The sequence below is a fragment of the Macrobrachium rosenbergii genome, chromosome 51 (assembly GCF_040412425.1).
Source record: "Macrobrachium rosenbergii isolate ZJJX-2024 chromosome 51, ASM4041242v1, whole genome shotgun sequence".
NCBI lineage: Eukaryota > Metazoa > Arthropoda > Malacostraca > Decapoda > Palaemonidae > Macrobrachium > Macrobrachium rosenbergii.
The window spans coordinates 60,656,514-60,677,741 of NC_089791.1; the positions used below are offsets into that span (position 1 = coordinate 60,656,514).

Genomic DNA, 21,228 nt, shown 5'->3' on the forward strand with positions numbered 1-21,228 from the left:
GTGATTGGTGAACCAAAATCTAGCGCATGCGTGTTAAGGCTTAGAAACAGTAGTACTAGTAATGAATGAAAAGTGCCATTGGAACAGCTCCCACTATCCATTTATTCGCCCTTCTTTTTACGCTTGTTTTTCGTGTTCCAAATGACATATATAACAGGAAATACAGCAATAAGGTACTGCAGCCTTTTCCCAAGTTATTTACCCCACCAAAAAAAACAAATTCCCAACGGGTCTCCCTTACTGTTAGCTATTCTCGAAAGGGTTTTACCACACCAGTTCTAAGATAATTTACAGCTTAATTACAGCCGAGCAACAAAATATTACTTTAAATTCTTGTTCAGCAGGTAAAGTTCCATAGGAAAACATCAACTGCCATAGCCTAGCTCACCGCAGACAGCCAGCTTAGATCTACCATATTAAGTGCAATTTTCCTATTCAGTTGCATATAATTGCACACAATATCTGTATTTGAAGGCGCCAAAGCTTAGAAAATGTGAAATGTGAAGGTGAAGGTTTTACATGAAATAGAAAAGTTTACGTAAGAGCCTAGGACCGCAGGCCACCATCTTAGCTTAGGGGTTAGTTCGAATGTGGCCATTTTCTGAGGTCAGTTGCATATTCAATTGAATAGGATTGCATGTAATGCCTGTTTATGCAATTTCATTAGTTATTTTCATGGTTTGATGCAAAATGTAAGAGTTTAGGTAAGGGCCTAGGACCTTAGGCCAGCACCCTAGAGTAGGGGAAGTTCAAATGCAATGTCTGAATTTGAATGCGCCAAATCTTCGATAATGTGAAATATGAAAGAATTTAGTTATTTTCATGATTTTACACGAAATACATGAGTTTAGGTAAGAGCCTAGGACCTTAGTCCAGCACCCTAGATTACATGTTAGTTCAAATGTAGTCATTTTCTTAGGCCACTTGCATATTCAGTTGCTTAGGATTCCTTGCATCATCTGTTTATGCAATTTCAGTAGTTATTTTCATGGTTTTACAAGAAGTGGAAGAGTTTTACCTGTGCCTAGGACCTTAGGCCAGCATCGTAGCTTAGGGGTAAGTTAAAATGTGACCATTTTTTTAGGCCATTTGCATATTCAGTAGTATAGGATCACACGCAACATATATGCAATTTCAATAAAGGTTTTGCTTATTTTTAACCTCAATACTAGAGATTAGGTAGGCTTTCATGAACCTTAGGCTATCATGTTTAGGTGGGCTGTCATGAACTTGGGACTACCATCCTAGGTTAGCTAAGTATGAAGGTGGTATTCAGTTGGATAGAATTGCGTGCAATATCTGTATTTCAAGGGATCATATCTTGAAGTGAAATGTGAAGAAATTTAGTTATTTTTATGGCTTTACACAAGTGGAAAAGTTTACGTAAGCGCTTAGGCCCCTAGGCCAGCACCCTAGCTTAGGGGTTAATTCAATGCGGCCATTTTCTCAGGCCACTTGCATATTCAATTGTATAGGATTGCATGCAACATCTATATATGCAATTTCATTAGTTATTTTCATGGTTTTACAGGATATGGAAGAGTTTAGGTAAGAGCCTAGGACCTTAGGCCAGAACCCTAGCATAGGGATAAGTTCAAATGCAGCCAGTAACATCAGAGCCTATAAATATGGGCTGCAGCGCTTCCAGGCTTACCATTCGCTTATAACAGGACACTATGATTATTTACATTTAGAGCAAGGTATGCAGTGCTCCAAATAAACGTGGGGCATAATTATTAGCTTGGTAGGCAGCAACGCATGTTAGACCATAAATCCATACCTGTAGAGCACTGTAGACGGTAGATTTAAGTTGACATATTTTCAGTGTTTGATAGATTGAAAGGACAAGCAATATTTGATTGCATGACAGAGCCAGTCTGACAGCCTCACTATCACTCATACTGCATTTTCCTGGCCTAAAGAGCATTTGCAGCCAAAATTCTGTTGCTCTTTCAATACACACTGCAGTATTAATGAAATATGCATGTGTGCAATATAAATGACATTTAAACAGCTGCATAGGCAGTTCATATGGCATCATGTTATGGCAGTCAACCTCTTCAGCTATCTTACATATGTCAAAATTATGACTACAGAAATGGGTCAAACCTTCAACCCTTATTTAAATGCAATTTATTTTTTATCACTTAAAGAGATCAATTCAGCATTCTTGGCTTTCGTAACTTAAACTACAATATTTCATTAAAATCATTTATTATATACAGGCATAGTATATATATATACTGTATAATACATACAACAATAATGTAGAACACTGTGCACTATTTTTTACACCACATCCAACATTAATATAGTTAGCCTATGTACAGTAGTTATTCTTTTGCCATTTTTTTTTGCAATCATATAGAAAATATAATAACTAGCCCAGTTGATATAAATATTTCAACAATAAAGCTCGACTGCAAGGCAGATGCACTATGGCATTATCTACTATAATACAGACACTGATGACATGTACATAATATTATAATATGTAGGACATACTGTGAACCATATTAGATAGTCTTGTTGAAATCTACACCTGGTAGCCGCCTGAAGATTGTGAAATAGAATGGACAGATCTCAATCTATTTAGTATTAACTAGGCCAGTAAATTTTTATATATACACATCCAATGTTGACTGAAGTTACGGTCATATGCAAGTAAACCCACGTAACAGTGGTAATTAAAAAAAAAAAACATTTTGTACAATATAAACAAGTACATGGGCACACTATAAATGCTGAAGTATCTTTGCTTTTCTGTTCTTTTGGTTGCTTTGAGTAAGCATTTTTCTGGTCTCGAAATTGAAATAGGAGTAGAGCCTGCAGCAAAGATAGAGCTGGATAATGGAGTTAGGGAGACTTCTGTCTTGATGAGCTGGACAGAACACAACCTTCCTGGAAGGTACCTGCTTCATAACTTTGCCCAGCAGATGAGATAGGATGATGATGCTGACAAGCAGACTGGGGATCTGCTTTTCAAACACCTTTTCCACACGAGTGAGTAACTCAGACAAACAGTCAGAAGGCATGCATAGGTAACAAAAAGCTGAATCAGACAAATATTTATATTACAATGGTCATACACTTTGTAGCATCAATATAGCTGTGATTCTTGTACAACTTTACGATTGAACTCCCAGCAGTTTCCCCATATTAAGCCTGGTGCTGCAGTCAAATGTCACTAGACTGCCCTGCGTGCATTGGGAGCGCTGCATACCCATAAACAAATCATGGCTGACACCTTTGTGCTGCAGCTCATATTTATAGGCTCTGGTAACATTTTGCTATTAGATAAGGATTTTTGTAATTTTTAGAGTTTCAGTAGGCTGTCATGAACCTTAGGCTACCACCCTAGTGTAGGTAAGTTTGAAGGCGATCATATTAAATGCAGTTGCATAGAATAATTGCATGCATTATCTACTTGAAGATGCCAAATCTTGAAGGCAGAGTCTTTTAGAAAATACCTGTGCATTTAATTACAAAAATAAATATTACTTGCAATTTGCAAACCTTAAAATAACAATGGTACCATTATTTTTCAGAAAGTATGCCACCAAAGAAATGGCCTTCCTTTGGGACAAAGTCTTCAGGAGACAGAAGGAAAGTAGTGCACAGGGTGGGAGAAACATCAGGTCAGAGGGAGGCTAGACTGGAAGACCAATGGACAAGAGTTACTGCATCCAGAGCAGTGGAAGTACCAGAACAGAGGGAAGCCAGACTGGTAAATATCGGGGTGAGAGCAGCGCATCCAGAGCAGCAGAACTGGAACAGAGGGAGGTCAGGCTCTGACCAGTGTAGGCGACAGTTTCAGGAGCCAGAAGGAAAAGGAATTTGGCAGATTTGAAAAAAAAGCAGCATTCAATTATAGGCCGGATGTGTTATCACAAGCACCCTCATGTATTCATTGGAAAGCTGGATGTTGTTTGTCAGCACTGTAACGTGCTCAAGTGAAAAGAAGAGGCTCTGGGACTTTGCTGCAGTAATGGACAGGTCTCTCTTCCACTTCTGGTTAGTCTGCCCGATCCACTGCAATCATTCATTTCAGGAGATACGACCACTTCTCGACATTTCCTCGAAGACATTTCCTCAAACATTGAAAGTACAACTCCTGCTTCAAAATGACGACATTTGGTGCAGGGGAGGCTTGCAAGCCAGGCTACATGCTTACCTTCAAAGTTCAAGGTCATGTGTGTCTTGTTCTTGGATCTTTGCTTCCTATACCAGAAGCAGACCCCAAGTTTTTTCAGATCTACTTCATGGGCGATGCAACATGAAAGTCAAAATGAGACAGCAACATACCGGACCTTAAGGAAGGGTGCGTTCTAGACCTCCAGTAGTTCCTTCACAGGCATCACAGTTCAAAGGGTGGCTGACACTCACAGGTCCTACGACTTCCTGGGGATATACTCTTGATTTTCTGGCAAGGCAAGGACGGCTACTGACTTCAACATTGGACTGGCAGAGGAAAGAAAGTATCTTCAAACCAATCTGGAAACTGGTGGAGGAAAGGTGTTGTTGTCACAAGACTGCTATGCCTACAGAATCATGTTGCAAGCTTGGGAAGTGAACTATGTTTTGAAGGGCAGCATGTTGTTTCACCAGTTTGTCGTGGAGATGTACTGTATGCCAAAATTTAGAGCAAGAGGCTTTCCCTACATTTGGACCCACCAGCAAGAGTTGCAAGCCACCAACTACATCCACCACCAAAATGCCATTACCAGCGACACCAATCCAAAGGAGTTGGGAAAAAGGGTCATCCTGCTCTCAAGCGTCGTCTCTAGTACCAGGCATATACTCTGCATGCACCAAAGATGTGATGACATGTGGACGTCCAGACCTCTTCATCACCATGTGCAAACCAAACTGGCTGGAAATCCAGGAGCAGCTGCTTCCTCAACAGTCACCTTCCCACCACCATGACCTCATCGTAAGAGTCTTCTAATGGAAAGTGACCAAGACAACAAGATGGTCGGCATTTTCACCAAGTCGCACATCTTTGGAGAAACCCAGTGCTGGATGTACATCATCGAGTGGTAAAAGCACAGCCTTCACCACACTCATGTGCTGTTCTGGCTTCAGAAGATGATCCAGTCCATCAGCAAAGCAAATAGTGAAGAAATTCTGGATCCATAAGAAGATCCCCTACTCTACGCCATCGTCACCAAGAACACGATCCACGGTCCTTGCTGCAACCTCAACCATCCCCTACTCTACGCCATCGTCACCAAGAACACGATCCACGGTCCTTGCTGCAACCTCAACCAAAACTCATCGTGCATGGTCGATGGGAAGAGTTCAAAGAAGTTTCGAAAGGAACTCGTCAGCAAAACGGAAACAGGAGACGACAGCTACCCTGTCTACCAAAGACTAAAAACCAGGAGATGGCAGGTTTAGGGTAAAAATCAACATGAAACTTGGCCAGGAACACCAGCAGGTTGAGTTGGGCCACAGATGGGTTGTGCTGTACAGTCCACTCCTCTCAAAGATGTTTCAAGCCCACATCAACGTCAAGTGGTGCAGTTCGGTGAAGTCTATCAACAAGGGAAGCAACCAAGCCATTTCGGAGATAGACAGACAGACCAGCTCATCCAGGACAAAGTGCAGGCCTTCCAACTTGGCAGGTATATACATTAGCAGTAGAGAAGCTGTCTTGTGAATTTTGAGCTTCCAGATCCACAACAGGTACCTGACCATGCAGAAGCTCAGTGTTCACTTGGAAAAGTGCTGATTGAGTCTATACTTCAAGCCAGATTGGTGGGGCCCGCATTTGCTCCAGTTGCAACCCAAGACCTTCTCTGAGCTGTGTCAGGAAGATGCCTTCGCCAAGATGCTGCTATATCCTGATGTGGCCAAGTACTATGCCTTGGATGTCAACAGCAAAAAGTTCAGGAGGCAAAAGCAGGGCAAGAATGTCAAAAGTTACCTGAAGTCAAATCTATTTACACCTTGGGACTTGTCTACATTTTCCATCCTTCCAACGTCGAATGCTTCTATTGGAGAATGCTTCAGCGCGTTGTGCAGGGACTCACATTGGACCCACATCATTAGTGAGTCTGAAATTGGTGGATTGTCAAGCCGGCGAAACTTTCAGGGAGTCCTGTGAAAGGCAAGGTTTGTTAAAGAGCGACCAGAACTTGGACCTCAATGGTTGAAGCTGCTTTGTTGCAGATGCCAAGGAAAATCAGACACCTCTTCACCATTTTGCTCACCACCTGTGCCATGTCCAACCCCCTTCAGCTTTTGAAAAATTACAGGATGGAGATGAGCCAAGACATTCTGCACCAAGCGAGGGGAGATAATCCAACCGTGTGTTAGGTCTTAAATTGTCAATCTTGTAATGACAAACATGATATTTCTCGCTGATATTATAAAAACAAAATGTAAAAAATGTGTTACCAGGAGCTCTAATGAGTGAGGGGTGTATCCTTCAAGACAGACATGCATGAACTCCAGGCCTCTTAATTCAAGAAAAAACAGACTGTTCTGGAACTTCCAGACGACAGTAATATCGCTGCTTGGTCACCGGCCTTCAAACTACCGTGATTTTGGGAAACTGGCAGTTCTCTTTTTTTTTTTTTTATTCTAACAATACTCCCCTCCAAGGAAAGCTTTGTTGTCCCAAAATCATTGCGTCCACATTCTGAAATTATACAAATATTTGAAATAAACTGAAAATATACAGTAGTTTATTATTTTCACCAAATATATATTTACACATTTTTACTAACGTATACGAAACTTTCAGCAATAGCAGTAGTTGTAAAGAACATTCAAGAGGTTTACCCTCGAATATCAAATTAATATGAGACTAGCAAAACTTGATCATCTAAACCTGTTCACAACAGGCAATGTTGTGAAACAAAAATAAATAATGGAGAGATTCATAATTCTGAATATCTGTGCTCCTTAAGCAACAAAGTTTCCCCTGCAATTAACCTTGGCCAAGATTGTGTGCTGCAGCAATGGGTCTACAGTTACCTCTGGTAACTTCAATACTACACATCTTTGACATAACCTGTGTAAACATCAATATTACTTCACACACCTTTAACTTGAAACCTGTGTCAACATCAAACTGTCCCTTGACCACTACACTTGGAACTGCAATCAATTTAATTTTTTCTCCATCTTAAATTATCGGGATGTCCAGAATGAACATTCTCCCTCCACATCACACGTCTGTTTCTGTGAATAAATCTTTTAAACTTTCTGGTATGTTTTCCAAATACAGTACATTAGTAGAGTTAACAGGGTCAGTTAATTTATACACTACATTACCTACTTTTCCTACTACTACCTACTTTTCCTACTACTTCGAAAGGACCTTTTGTATTTAAATTTACGACACGTTCTTGGTAATAGAGACCTGTCATTACTTCCACTAAATCCCCAATATCGAGGTTATCTTAAGTAAGTTTCTTATCATACCGCTCCTGTGTCTTTGCATATTACTCTTTGAAGATTTTTCAAATCCCTCATGAGCTTGGTTAAGGTAATCTTTCACTTCAAACTCTCCAGACTTGTAATGTAACAAAAGGCCAGCCACTCCCATTTGCTTGCAAACAATCCTAGAATAAAAGGTCTTTTATTAAGGGTGGAATGGACAGAAGTGTTTAAGCTATAATGAACATAATCTAGTAAACGAGGCCAATTTTGAGGATTATCTCTACCAAAATTGTCAATGTAGTTTTTGGAGTACTATGAATTCTTTCAGTTATGGCATTACTTTGAGAACAGTATGGTAATGTCATAGTTTTAATACGAAGACCTTCACAAGCCTGAAGAAAACTGCTATCAGAATAAAACATTTGGACCACTAAACGTCAAAACATACTTGAGCATTGCATTTGTCACAACAGTAGAGGATTTATTTCTTACAAGGTGTAAAAATAAATCTAAGCATCAACCTATGTTATCACATTACGGTATCCAGTATTACTGCCACATAAATCTGTTAAATCCAATGATACTTTTTGCAATGACAAATCAACTTCTGGCAAACTCTGAAGCTTAGACTGGAGACCCTCTGTAGCCTACCTTTCCTTTCTTGGTAGGCTATAACTTGCAAGACTTAGCATACTCACAGCAGTCTTTAACATGGAAGGCCAATAAAATAAGTTGGCTGCTTTACCAAATGTCCTACGAGGACATGGATGTCCAGTTACCTTTGCATCATGAACTACCTTCAGTGCATAATTACATATGTAGGCCTACTAAGGTATTACTAACCTCAGTAACAGGGAACCATCTTCATTAACTTTTGTGCAGTAAAGGTTTCCATCATACATCTGAAAATTCTGCAACAAAGATCGTTGAAGTTTCTTCCCAGTTAACGTTCCACCTTCCAAAAACGCAATTAGCTCTTGCCTGCTCTCATTTCCATCGCACTAAATCCTTCTGATAATTTAACGTGGTCCTCATAAGAAACTGGTGACTACCTGAAAAACTGGTCTAGATAATGCACCAGGGACATAATGAGCTTTTCCAGCTTTACAAGTTATATCGAAAGAATAATCTCTCATCTAAAAACTCCACCTTGACATTCTTGACACTTAGTTTTGCTGTAAACACTGAAACAAAGAGATGATGATCTGTAACTATTATAAATTTGGATCCCCAAAGAAAATGATGAAATTATCTTGTACTCAAAACTACTCCAAGTGCCTCGTTTATCAGTTGCTGAATACCTCAACTCGGCATCCTATAATTTACAAGAAAAATAGGCTACAGATCGTAACTCACCTTTGTGTCTTCGCATCAGCGCACTACCCACTGCTAGACCACTGGCATCCATATGTAACTCAAAAGGCAGCTGTAGATTAGGTGTGGCTAACACAGGATACTTTACTAGAGGTCCCTTAAGTTCTTCAAATGATCTTTGGCAGTTCGGTTTTGACATCATCTGGACTGGGATGAACACCATATTTTGATACCACATGGCCTAGAAATTTAATTTCTTCCTGGACAAAACATTTTTTAGGACAATTTTATACCAGCTTGTTTATTAAATTCAATGTTTCACTTAAACTAGCTATATGTTCTTCAAATGAATTTGAAAACACAATTACATCATCTAAGTACACTCTTGTATGTTTATTAATTACAGGGGCTAAAATCTTATTAACTGTACATTGAAATGTACTTGGGGCAGATACCAAACCATAAGGGATTCTTTTGAATATATGGAGATGTTCACCATCACTGTGCGTAGTCTTATCTCTGTCAGATTCCCTGACAGCAATATGCCAATATGCATCTTTAATTTCTAAATTAGTGTAATATTTAGCACCAGAAGTAAAATCCAACAATTCTTCCAACTTAGGGAGGGGATACACATCATCTTTTGAGACCTTGTTCGGAGTCCGAAAATCGATGTAGAACCTTTTACTGCCTCCTGGCTTTGACACAAGAACCACAGTGCTCAGCCAAGATGCAGAACTATGTTCAGTAACAACCCTTTCCAGCATTTATTCTGCCATTTCCTTCTGTCTGGCTAGTAGCCTACAGTTGGTAACGTGTTGGCCTCGTAATCTCGGGGATCAGCGTTTGCTCCCCAACAAGGGGTGGATAGTAAGACTGTCTAACGGGTGGTTACTGCCATGAGTGACGTCATGGTGGGGGGTTGGGGCTACCTGACTGACGTCCGACCAAGAGGTTAGCCTGTGGGAAGAATGAAACCACCAAACTTTAACTTTAACTTTTAACAATAAACTTTGCTATTTCAGGTATTCTGTGCATCTTGCTTCTAGCTGGTTTAGTGTCACCTTTATCAATACAATGTTCAACATCAGGTATAAGACTGAGAGGGTTATCACCTGCAATAAAAAGGCTATCATATTTACAGAGAAGTGATCTTAATTTACTCCTTTCGACCCCATCCAATTAACTCCAATCTTGGGCTTATAAGAGTATACTTAATGCATGTTTTCTACTACAATTATAACCAATTTATGTTGAAATTATTATTAGTAATTAGTTGGACATAACTGCTAGGGTTTTAATAACAGGTGCATACTTCCAACATTTCACAGCAGTTTTACATTTTCTAAAATTAGGTGACTGACCTACTCCTGCAGTGAGAAGGTATAAATTGTGTGTCAGTGATACCATCTTCTTCCGCGACATATGCTTTGACCACATGCATACAGGCTTAATAACCATTACTTTTGAACCCCCATAATAAACGAATCCAAGTATACCCATTACCATTTTTATCTTTTAATACTGTAAAGACGTCAAACGTCTCTTCCTCTCCCATCAATGACGATCAACAAAGCGAGAATGTCATGTATATATATGTATGTAGAATTTCCTGGCCTTTTTGCCAATATATATTTTATCAATGTATGTACAATATGTCTCTTATTATTGCTATTAGATTGACTGTTAAACACAAATTGCTCTCACTCAGCGTACGGGTCACAGCAATCAAAGATCGGGCACTTCGTTTCTGTCCACACGCTGCTGTGTACACCTGTGCCCAGGTAAATAAATTAGTCCGCACCCAGTTCTGTCTCTTTGACCTCACAACTGGTGACCCGAGGAGCGACAGTAAGCACAGCAATTTTGGCTTCACCATTAACGGACTTACTACGACCACTTTACCTTCAGAGATCCCTTAACGGAACCATAAGGCGACAAAGTCTAGGCCTCTGAAAGCTCCTTCCTCGGAGAACACCCACACCACTAACGGACTAATTATGGTGTACCTCCTTCAGGTATATTCTGGCGTTCTCGAACGGTTTGGCCCTGCCACTTACGATTCACATCGACCATATTCAGAAGTCATTAACAGAACCACACAGCACAGTCTTGACTTCTGACGAGCCCCAAACACCATTGATGAACTAAATATGGCGCGCATTTTGCATTTTGGTGTGAGGCAAAATGTCAGACACTGAGGGAGAAAGTCGTTCCGAGAACGTACAGATCCTCTGCATCCCCCTCTTGCCTTCAAAGGCAGCAATAAGCCAGGCGACAAAACTCCCACCATTCTCGCGGCAAAATACCGCATCCTGGTTCTATGGAGCCAGACGACCAGGATATGCCACTTCCAAGGCTAAGAGAAATTGCAAAGAAGTTTGCTCCCTGCTGAAAGACTTTCGCGGACAAGGCCCAAAACTTCAGCCCAGAAGGCCTGAATACCTGTACAAACATCTTCATGAGGAACGACGCCCACCGCCCACCCTTGACCAGACAATACAGAGGACCATATCGAGTCATCAGTAGAACATCCAAGGCCTACCTCGTCAACATCCATGGGCGGGAAGACTGGATATCTGTCAACAGGTTAAAGCCAGCCTTCCTAATGGACAGTGGAACTCAGGAGGAAACCAGCAGGCATCCCAGAATTCCTCCACAAAACAAGGCCTCAGATGAAGTGATTGGCATCCCGAAACGTAGTGAAGGACGTCCCAAGGGGAGGCGGCGGCCAGCAGGACAGGCTGCCATGGAACAGAAGAATCCAGGGGCCCAGAGCCAGTAGGCTTCTACGTCCACGACACCGTCTCCGGCAGAATGATGTTGGTTGACACAGGAGCCGTTAGATCAATCTGCCCGCTGTCCAGACAGGACCGCAAGCGAGCACCGGACCCGGCTGCCTTCCTGACGGCCGCCAATGGGTCCCCCATCCTCTCCTACGGCACCAGGCTCCTGTCGATCTCCATCCTTGGCCGGGGATATTCCCGGGACTTTGTCATCGTGGATGTAAGGACCCCGCTCCTGGGTGCGGATTTCCTTGCCCACTTCGGGCTGGCAGTCGACATCGGTCAGAAGCTCCTCCTCGACATCAACTCCTGCCAGTCCCTCCCGTTAGCAATGGGACCAAGGCGCCCACCATCTGCTCCGTCGCCCCCCACCAGTACTCACAGCTGCTGAAGGAGCTCCCCGACGTGTTCAGGCCCGAGCTCCGCCAGGTATCCGGGGCCCCAGCCAAACATGGCATCTACCATCACATAAAAACAAAGGGCCCCCTGCACACGCGAGGTTCCAGAGGCTTCCCCCTCGACACCTTCAGGAGGTCGAGAACGCCTTCGCCGAAATGGAGCGGATGGGAATATGCAAGAAGGCCTCCAGCCTGTGGGCCTCCCCCCTCCACATGGTGCAGAAACCAGATGGCTCCTGGAGACACAGGCGGTTCAACCTCATAACAGAACCTGACCATTATCCCCTGCCGAACATGCAGGATCTCACGGCCTCCTTCCACTGGGCCAAAATATTTTCTAAATTGGATCTCTTGAAATCTTATTTCATTTCCAGGTCCCAGTCGCGCCAGAGGATGTTCCGAAGACCGCCATCATCGTGCCTTTCGGGTCCTATGTCTTCGCCTTCTCCACCTTCGGCCTGAGGAACGCGGGGGCGACTTTCCAGTGGCTCATGGACAGCATCCTGGGGGACCTGAAGTTCTGCATCTGCTACGTGGATGATATCCTTATATTTTCCAGGTCCCACAAGGAGCACCAGAAGCACATCCAGGCAGTCCTGCAGCACCTGCAGGAGAACGACCTCGTCGTACGTTTCGACAAGTGCACCTTCGGCGTCCAGAAAGCTGACTTCCTGGGCCACAGGATATCCCCGGATGGTGTCCGCCCACTCACATCTAAAGTCGCGGCCTTCACCAGGTTTCCCGTCCCCACCTCCGTCAAGGCCGTCCAGGAGTTCCTCAGGATGGTGAACTACTACAGGAGGTTCATCCCCGGGATCACACACACAATGGCCCCCCTGACGGAAACCCTGAAAGGCCAACCAAAATCCTTAAGAGTGGCGACCCAGCCAGCAGCAGGCCTTCCCCCTGATGAAGGCCGCTGTGGCAGAATTCAAAACCACAAAAAACAGTACACAACACTCACCCTGATCCTCGGTTGCTGGAAGATGGAGTAAGCGTCCACGGTCACCAACACAGCACCCAAAACCACACAAACAAAACAAGGAAACAAAAAAGAAGAAGATAGAACTATATACACAACAAGAACAGTACACTAACAAGAAAAAACCAACAACTCTCAAAAAGCACACAAAAAACTGTCCAAGACCAAACGACTGACCGGCACTAGCTCTGACTCAAGACTCACTCAAAACCGAAAATCCTTCACATATTCCAGACAGACAGTGCCGTAAACAAACTAACGACCTCATCCCTCTTCCAACAACCGAAGCACTCACTAACGACAATTACACTCGCTCGCTCTCTCTCTCTCTCTCTCTCTCTCTCTCTCTCTCTCTCTCTCACAGAACGTTGGGAAATGCTAATTAAAAAACTCACTCATCCCTCTATAATTCTCCCCCCTTTTAGCATTTCCCAACCAACACTTTTCACACTGCATTTAAATTGCCTTACGCAACACCCACGGATGCTTACTAGCAGGTCCTCTAGAACGCGTTCGCGGGCATGCAATCATTCTCTCAGACTCGCTCTCTCTTCCAGCAACATTCAGACTTACATTTTCTCCTCCATTCTCTATCCGATTCATGCTATCTTCTTCACTATTACCACTCTCAATTTCATCCACAATCTCATCTATACCCTCTAACTCGTTCCCAAATACCTCCCCAATTCTTCAACTAACCCATCCCATTCTGCTCATTGATCTTTCCAATTCTTGCAACGATTCATTCATGCTTTCAATCACTCGTCTATCACTGCTACGCTCTTTTACTCTTACACTTTCGCTCACCTCCAACCGTTCACTTACCCCTACAACCGTTCACTTACCCCTACACGTTCAGTCAACTCAGTTATATCAAACCCGCATATGCTATACGTTCTATTCATACCATCCCATTCATCCATATTACACGCTTTATCACTCATTTTCATTTTGGCACTCACACCCCTATCACACAACTTACAACCATTCAGTTTACTTACGTTCTTCCCTTTCTTACGTTTCCTACCATACTCTATCAAAACAAATTGCTGATCCTCCATACACAAGCTCTCATGCATACTTGGTTCACCCATTCGATTTCAACCATTTATACACCCCATTCTCTCTCACATATTCCGGTACATCCTTCCATCTACGCAATTGGTTATGATGCGCCGTATTTCTCTCACTACCATCTACACATGCTTCCCTACAACATAACTAAGCCCACTGGGACCAACTTCCAACACTTCATACGGACCCTCAAATTTTTTCACGCACTATTTACATTCAACCGCCCTTTCTTGATTACTTCTTTCAACACTTTCTCGCCCACCTTGTAACTTCTCAAACCTCTCATGCGCCTTCTTCCATACCTCCCTATCATTCTCAGATATACCCAATCTCGGTCTCACTATCTTTTCAAAATTTAATACATATTTACACGGAGGCATACCAATACCCTTATGCACGTGGCGTTGTATACCCACAACGCTCGCCCAACATTTACATCCCAATCATTATCACATTCACTCATCATACGTAATATCTCTGTCAACGTTCTCACCGCTCGTTCCGCTAATCCATCACTGGGCATATACGGCGAGAGTACACATGCTCTATGCCCCAATCACGCAACATTTGCTCAAACTCCCATCCAAAAATTCAGGCCCATTGTCACTCAACATTCGGCCGGCTTGCACACACACATTATCACCCCACCATTCTCGCTACAGTCTCACTCTTTTTGTTCCGAATCGCTGCTGCATATGCAAACTTACTCAAATGATCTACCATTACAACCATTCCCACGTGTCCTCTAGCAGTCACAGGCAATGACACACAATCAATCACAACCATCTCAAATAACTCTCATCTGCAATAACACAGGTGGATTCGCATGCACACTGATACTTACCCTTCTGACAGTCCGCACACGTAATCGCTACATCCGCACAAATTTTACTCAATCCAGGCACATACAATCTTCTCTCATACATTCCCATAATTTATTTTTTCCCAGATGCCAAAACCTATCATGCACCAATAAACACACCCACGGCTGCGTCTTCCGAAAATACTGGCACATACACTTCCCCATCCCATATTCCTTCCTGATGCAAAAATAAACTATTCCTTTACATACAACAAATCTCTTAGCACTTCGCTTATACACTTCTAACTCAGACGGCCAACTTCCTACTCTTACACCCCTAACACGCACTCTTAACATATTTACTTTCATGCACTGATTTTGCATCTGTTTAATTTCTCTTCACTCAACAAATCATTTTCACTCTTTGCAATATCTACCATACCTACAAAACTAGTTTTAGACACATCCCCTCCTTTAACCTTCATTATTTCCCTACCGCCCTTTCCTAAAATTCCCCTCCCAACATCCACACTTATATCATGTTTTTTCAAAAACTTACATCCCAACAAAATATATTTATCATTCGTACTCTCAATCACACAAAAATCACTTTCATCCATCATTACACTCCCAATTTCTAACCGTTCACACACTCTTCCAACCACTGCTATCCCTAAATTTCCAATCCCTTTACTTTCCCCCAACAATTCCTAATTTCACACGTATTCCTCAATTTCTCACATCCATTCTTAAATATGACATTCATACTACACCCGCATCTATTAATGCAATCAATCTACCCCCTAAACACACTTGACACTCATGCACTCGTCAGTCTTTCCAGCAAAGCCTCATGCAACAACCCCTCACGTTGCATCACACGCACCACTTGCATCCCGGAGGATCCACCCATTTGAACCCTTCACACTCAGTTTCCCGAATTCGCTGTCACAGTCACCCTTTGTCTACATACACTTGATACATGCCCTTCCATTCCACATTCGACACACTTCGCTCTCGGTTCTGAACACATTCTCGCATAATGCCCATTCTTACCACAGTTGCCACATATTACATTCACTCTGGGTACCCCTACAACCATTAGCAATATGACCCCACCTGTCCGCACCTGTAGCATTTAACCCCTATCTTTCGTACACTCACTTACCAAATGTCCCGATTGCCCACACCGAAACACGCTCTAAAGCCCACCTACACTCTTTCTTTGTATGTCCTTCCTTTCCACATCTAAAACACTTCGCTCGACTTCCACTCATCGACCTTCCCCTTTGTACACTACTATCTAACCCGTCCAACCCGTTGTTCCCTTTACAAACCCACCATTCATCCTCACTGGCACCTCCACATTACTTGCTCTTACACTCTCTATCTATTACACTATCGGCCATTCTCATTGGGCCCCTCAACACTGCATCCCTAAAGCTTCCAAACTCTGGCACTCTCTCATCTACCCCAGCCCTTACACTTACACTTGCTGCTCTTTTATAACCCTGTCAAGCTCATAATCTTCTACAATTTCCAAAATTTCTCCTGTCAACCTTTCATTCGTCCATCTTTTCTTCTCCTTCCGCTTCAAGTTCACAAATTCCTCTAACTCCATCTGGCACTGTCCCTAACAACTTCCGTACTAACTCCATTCATCTATCCCATCATCCCCAAACTTCTTCCTTGCCAACGTCTCCAGCCTACAAGCATACAGTGACAAGGTTTTCCCAGCTTTCATTCTTGCCTCATCAAATTCATTCTTCCTCTTATACTTAACACTCATTTCATACGCCTCGCTTGCTCAACTAGTCTAGCTTTCACCTTGTCATACTCAACATCTCCCACACTCATAATAACCCTACATATCACAAAAACCCAGTCAAATATTCTCCTAATTCTCGTGCCCACACTCTCTTACTTTCCCCATACTTATCCTGACAAAACCTTTCATACTCCCTAAAGAAATCATGCATCCCTACTTCCATACTCATTATACCTTTCACACCGGGGTACCCCCTCACATACATAGCCTTTCTCCCTTCTTCTTTCTCACTTTCACTCTCACTTTCGCTACTTTCACTCTGTCCTTTCATACCCTCTTCCGAATACAAAGAGTCCACTTCCGCACTTACATTCATCTTACTCATTACACTCTTCTTCCCCTCTTTTATCCACTTTTATCCACTCACCCATCCACCTCACTATCACTACTGCCTTCACCCTCTCCCTTCTTTCCTGCCTTCCCACTTCCTTTACCCTTCTTACCAGCCTCCTTTCCTTTCCCTTCTTCCTTTATCTTCCCTGACTTATCCTTGCTTTCCCTCTGTTCCTTCCTTGCTTTTTCATTCCCTTTCCCTTACCCTGCCTTTCATTCTCTCGTTTCTACTTCCTATTTCCACATCACTTTCATCACTCACACATCCATTCACTACTCTCCTCCTTTTCTTTCTCTTGCCCTTCACGCGCCCAAAGAACCTGCCTCAACAGCCCCTTCTCCAAAAACACCCTTGAACATACCTTTCACCATTTCTTCCACACCTTTCATCATTCCTCCAACTTTTTATCCATCCTCTCTTCTGACCTCTTTTTCATCTCCCCTTTCATTTCTTCTTTTGCACTCTAGCATTACCCCCATCTCCTCCAACTGACTCCTCAACTCATTTCTCATTCCTCAGCCTCCCATTCTCCTCCTCCAGCCTACCCTGAGTTCCCTAGCCACCCGGAGTTCCTCTCTCAGTTTCTCTCTATCTCACTCATCCTGACCCTCTTACTCTCCACTCTACCCACCACAAACAATCTAACAGCAATATACAACAGCCCCCCACGTTACGCCAAATATTATGTGGCGGAATTCAAAACCACAAAACAGTACACAACACTCACCCTGATCCTCGGTTGCTGGAAGATGGAGTAAGGCGCCCACGGTCACCAACACAGCACCCAAAACCACAAACAAAACAAGGAAACATAAAAAAAGAAGATAGAACTATATACACAAATAAGAACAGTACACTAACAAGAAAACAACTCTCAAAAAGCACACAAAAAAACTGTCCAAGACCAAATGACTGACCGCACTAGCCTGACTCAAGGCTCACTCAAAACCGAAAATCCTTCACATATTCCACAGACAGACAGCGCCGTAAACAAACTAACGACCTCATCCTCTTCCAACAACCGAAGCACTCACGAACGACAATTATAACTCAGAACGTTGGAAATGCTAATTAAAAAACTCACTCATCCCTCTATACCGCCCTCGCCGAGGCAACCGCCTTGGCCCAAAAGGACCCCACTGCTCCCCTCCAGCTGACGACGGATGCCAAGCAGCGTCGCCTGTGGAGCTGTCCTGGAGCAGGTCATCAACAGCACTCCCCAGCCCATCGCCTTCTTCAGCAAGAAGTTCAACCCTGCAGAGGCCCACTACAGCACCTTCGACAGGGAACTCTGCGCAGTATACCGAGCAGTCCGGCACTTCAAGTTCCTCCTGGAGGGCACGCCCTTCACAATCTACACAGACCACCAGCCACTGGTCCACGCCTTCAAGCAGGGCGACGCATGGTCTTCCAGGCAGCAGCGACACCTCGCGGCCAACGCAGACTTCACCTGATCCGTCAAGTACCTCCCCAGCAGGAAGAACCCTGTGGAAGACGCCCTCTCCAGAGTTGAGCTTAACGCGATGCAGCTCGGGATCAACTATGAGGACCTCGCCAGGGACATGCCCATCAGCCCCGGGGGCCCAAATCTCCTCTGCGACGTCAGTACCGGCCAGCCCCACCCCCTGGTGCCCGCCTCCCACCGCTGCCAGGTATTTGACGTCATCCACGGGCTGTCACACCCCTCCGACAGGAAGACGGCCAAGCTGCTGTCAGAGAAGTTCATTTGGCACAGAGTGCAGGAGGACGCGAGGACCTAGGTGTGGTAGTGCCTGCAGTGCCAAACCAGCAAAGTGGGGTGTCACACTGAGTCTGGAGTAGGCGAGTTCCTGCAGCCAGGGCGGTGGTTCAGCCATGTTCACATCGACATCGTCAGGCCCCTTCCCCCGTCAGGCGGGGCCAGATATCTCCTGACGGTGGTCAACCGCTCAACAAGGTGGCCCGAAGCCACGTCAATGCAAGAAGCCACTGCCAGCACATGCGCCGAGGCCCTACTCTCCAGTTGGATCAGCCGCCTCGGCGTCCCGGACCACATCACAACCTGTCCGAGTTGTGGTCCACCCTGGCAAGACTGCTGAGGACAACTCATCACACCACCACGGCCTCCAACCCCACTGCCAACGGCTTGGTCAAGCGGTTTCACAGGTCCCTGAAGGCGTCCCTCATGGCCCGCTGCACCGCCGAGGATTGGAAATACCAGCTGCCGTGGGTCCTCCTCAGGCTGAGAACCACCCCCAGGGCCGACGGCGCCCCGTCCGCAGCTGAGAAAACCTACGGCAAGCCCCTCGTGGTCCCGGGCGAGCTAGTTACAGAAGACCACCATAACCCATCTGTCCAGAGGCTTCACGACATAGTCGGCAAGTTCGCCCCCTGCAAGCCGACATATACCGACAGGTCAGCCACCTTCACGTTGCCCTGCCTGTCCTCCACCACCCACGTCTTCGTCAGGGATGATGCCATCCGCCCACCACTGACCAGGCCCTACAGGGGGCCCTTCCGCATGCTGGAGCGGAACAAGGCGTTCCTGCTCGCCCTTCACGGGAAGAACGACTGGGTGTCGGTAGACCGCGTCAAGCCCGCCCTCCTGGAGGAGGACACAGACGTCACCACACCGCACCCTCCACCTGGGCAGCCGTCGTTGCAGCCGAGCCCCCGTAAGAAGCGGGCACGCGGTCGCCCCAGGAAGCACCCAGCCCACACCTGCAGCGTGTTTCCCCAATGTCCTCACGCAGCCGTGGCACACTTCAGCGCCCCAGCAGATACACCGACTAATCAGACGTTACCCATGTCTTGGGGGGGGGGGTTAGTATTTGTAAAGTCTCTGCTGAGCAAGTTTTCTATGGTGACGTCCCATGTTCTTTGCCTCTACAATTCGTCACACCTGGCGTGAAAGGTCATGCAAATCCAATCATTTAAACTATGTATAATCAGAGACAGGTAAACTATGTATATAATTGTTTACCTGTCTCCGATTTGTATATCGTGTATTCTTCTTTCGCAGGCATCAAGATTAATACCAACTTCAATTCTGTCCATTTGTATAATTCAAAGTGTATTCGTTCACTGTATTTATTGTTAATTATTATCGACCCCAGGTCACCCTTGTTCTCATTGTATTCCGCGGCGCAACGTCAGTCTGCCACTATATAAACCGCCTGGGTCACCAATAAAGCAGCAGTACCTTTTTCCTGCTTGTCTTATTTTGCACCTCTTAAAATGTTACCTCGAGAAGGATTTTGAAGGATTTGTGGCTGACCCTGATGACCCTATGCCTGTTGTGGAATCTACAGTGTTAAGGAATTCCATGGGCTTGGATGTAAGTGGCAAGGATATGGAAGAGTTAGTTGAAGTCCATAGGGAAGAGCTAACCACTGAAGAGCTGCAAGACCTTCAACAGAAACAGCAACAGACAGCAGAGGAGGAGTGATGATGTGCTTACTTCAGTGATTAAGGACGTTTGACGAGTGATGTAAAAAAAAATTTGGGAGAGAATTATCACCCTAATCAAGATGATGTAATACGTGTCTCCATCATGATTAATGACATTGCCTTGTTCCATTTTAGGCAAATCTTGATGCTAGAAACAAATGGCCCTGGACAGTTTTATTGTGCAACAGGGTATCAGTGACTCTTAAGCTGGTCCCAGTGCCAGTAAAAAACGAAGAGGTAAAGTAACCCCAGATAGTGACTATAAAAAAAAAAAGTAACCCCAGACAGGCCCTTGATACATGAAGTCCTTCTTGAGGGGGAATCCCCTTCCAAACAATAACCTCTCCTCCTCTCCATCTTCCAAATGCTAACGAGTGTCTTCCGTAAAGTAAGAGATGCTAATGTTCATTACGTCCATTTCACTGGTTATTTATATTTATTTCTAACTGTTTTCTATAAGTAAAAATATATTCTCGACAAAATATATTTTGTTTCATATTTTTGGGTGTCTAGAACGCATTAATTGGGTTTACGCATTAATTGGGTTTACATTATTCCTTATTGGAATTACTGTTTTGGGGTTCGAACGTTCGTCAAGACGTTCTAGAACGGATCATGTACGAAATCCGATGTTCCCATGCATTTGTGCTTTTTCTTAAATTTAAGAGGATTAGCACTGGTATTGGTATCTGACAGCCTTCAGAATAAGATGAAGACAATGCAAATGCTTAACCAAAAACCAACCGTATGTCTGCAACATATTGGCTTCTCAGTAGTCTGCAGGTATGCAGCCTAGAGTAACTCACATGTCTGTTATTATTTAACATGGCAAACCTGTATATTATATTGAGATTATGAGTTTAGAGACAGCGGAACTTGCTTACTTTGA

At 44.1% G+C, this 21,228-nt stretch overlaps 1 protein-coding gene across 1 annotated transcript; it reads left to right on the top strand.

Moving 5' to 3' along the window:
• The first annotated feature begins 11,523 nt into the window (after nucleotides 1–11,523).
• Nucleotides 11,524–20,337, top strand: LOC136833070 (uncharacterized). Its single transcript, XM_067094716.1, has 8 exons — nucleotides 11,524–11,712; nucleotides 11,822–12,324; nucleotides 12,450–12,881; nucleotides 18,388–18,562; nucleotides 18,604–18,675; nucleotides 18,913–19,115; nucleotides 19,149–19,353; nucleotides 20,143–20,337. Exons 1-8 carry the CDS (start codon nucleotides 11,524–11,526, stop codon nucleotides 20,335–20,337), a joined length of 1,974 nt encoding a protein of 657 aa, XP_066950817.1.
• Nucleotides 20,338–21,228: the final 891 nt, after the last annotated feature.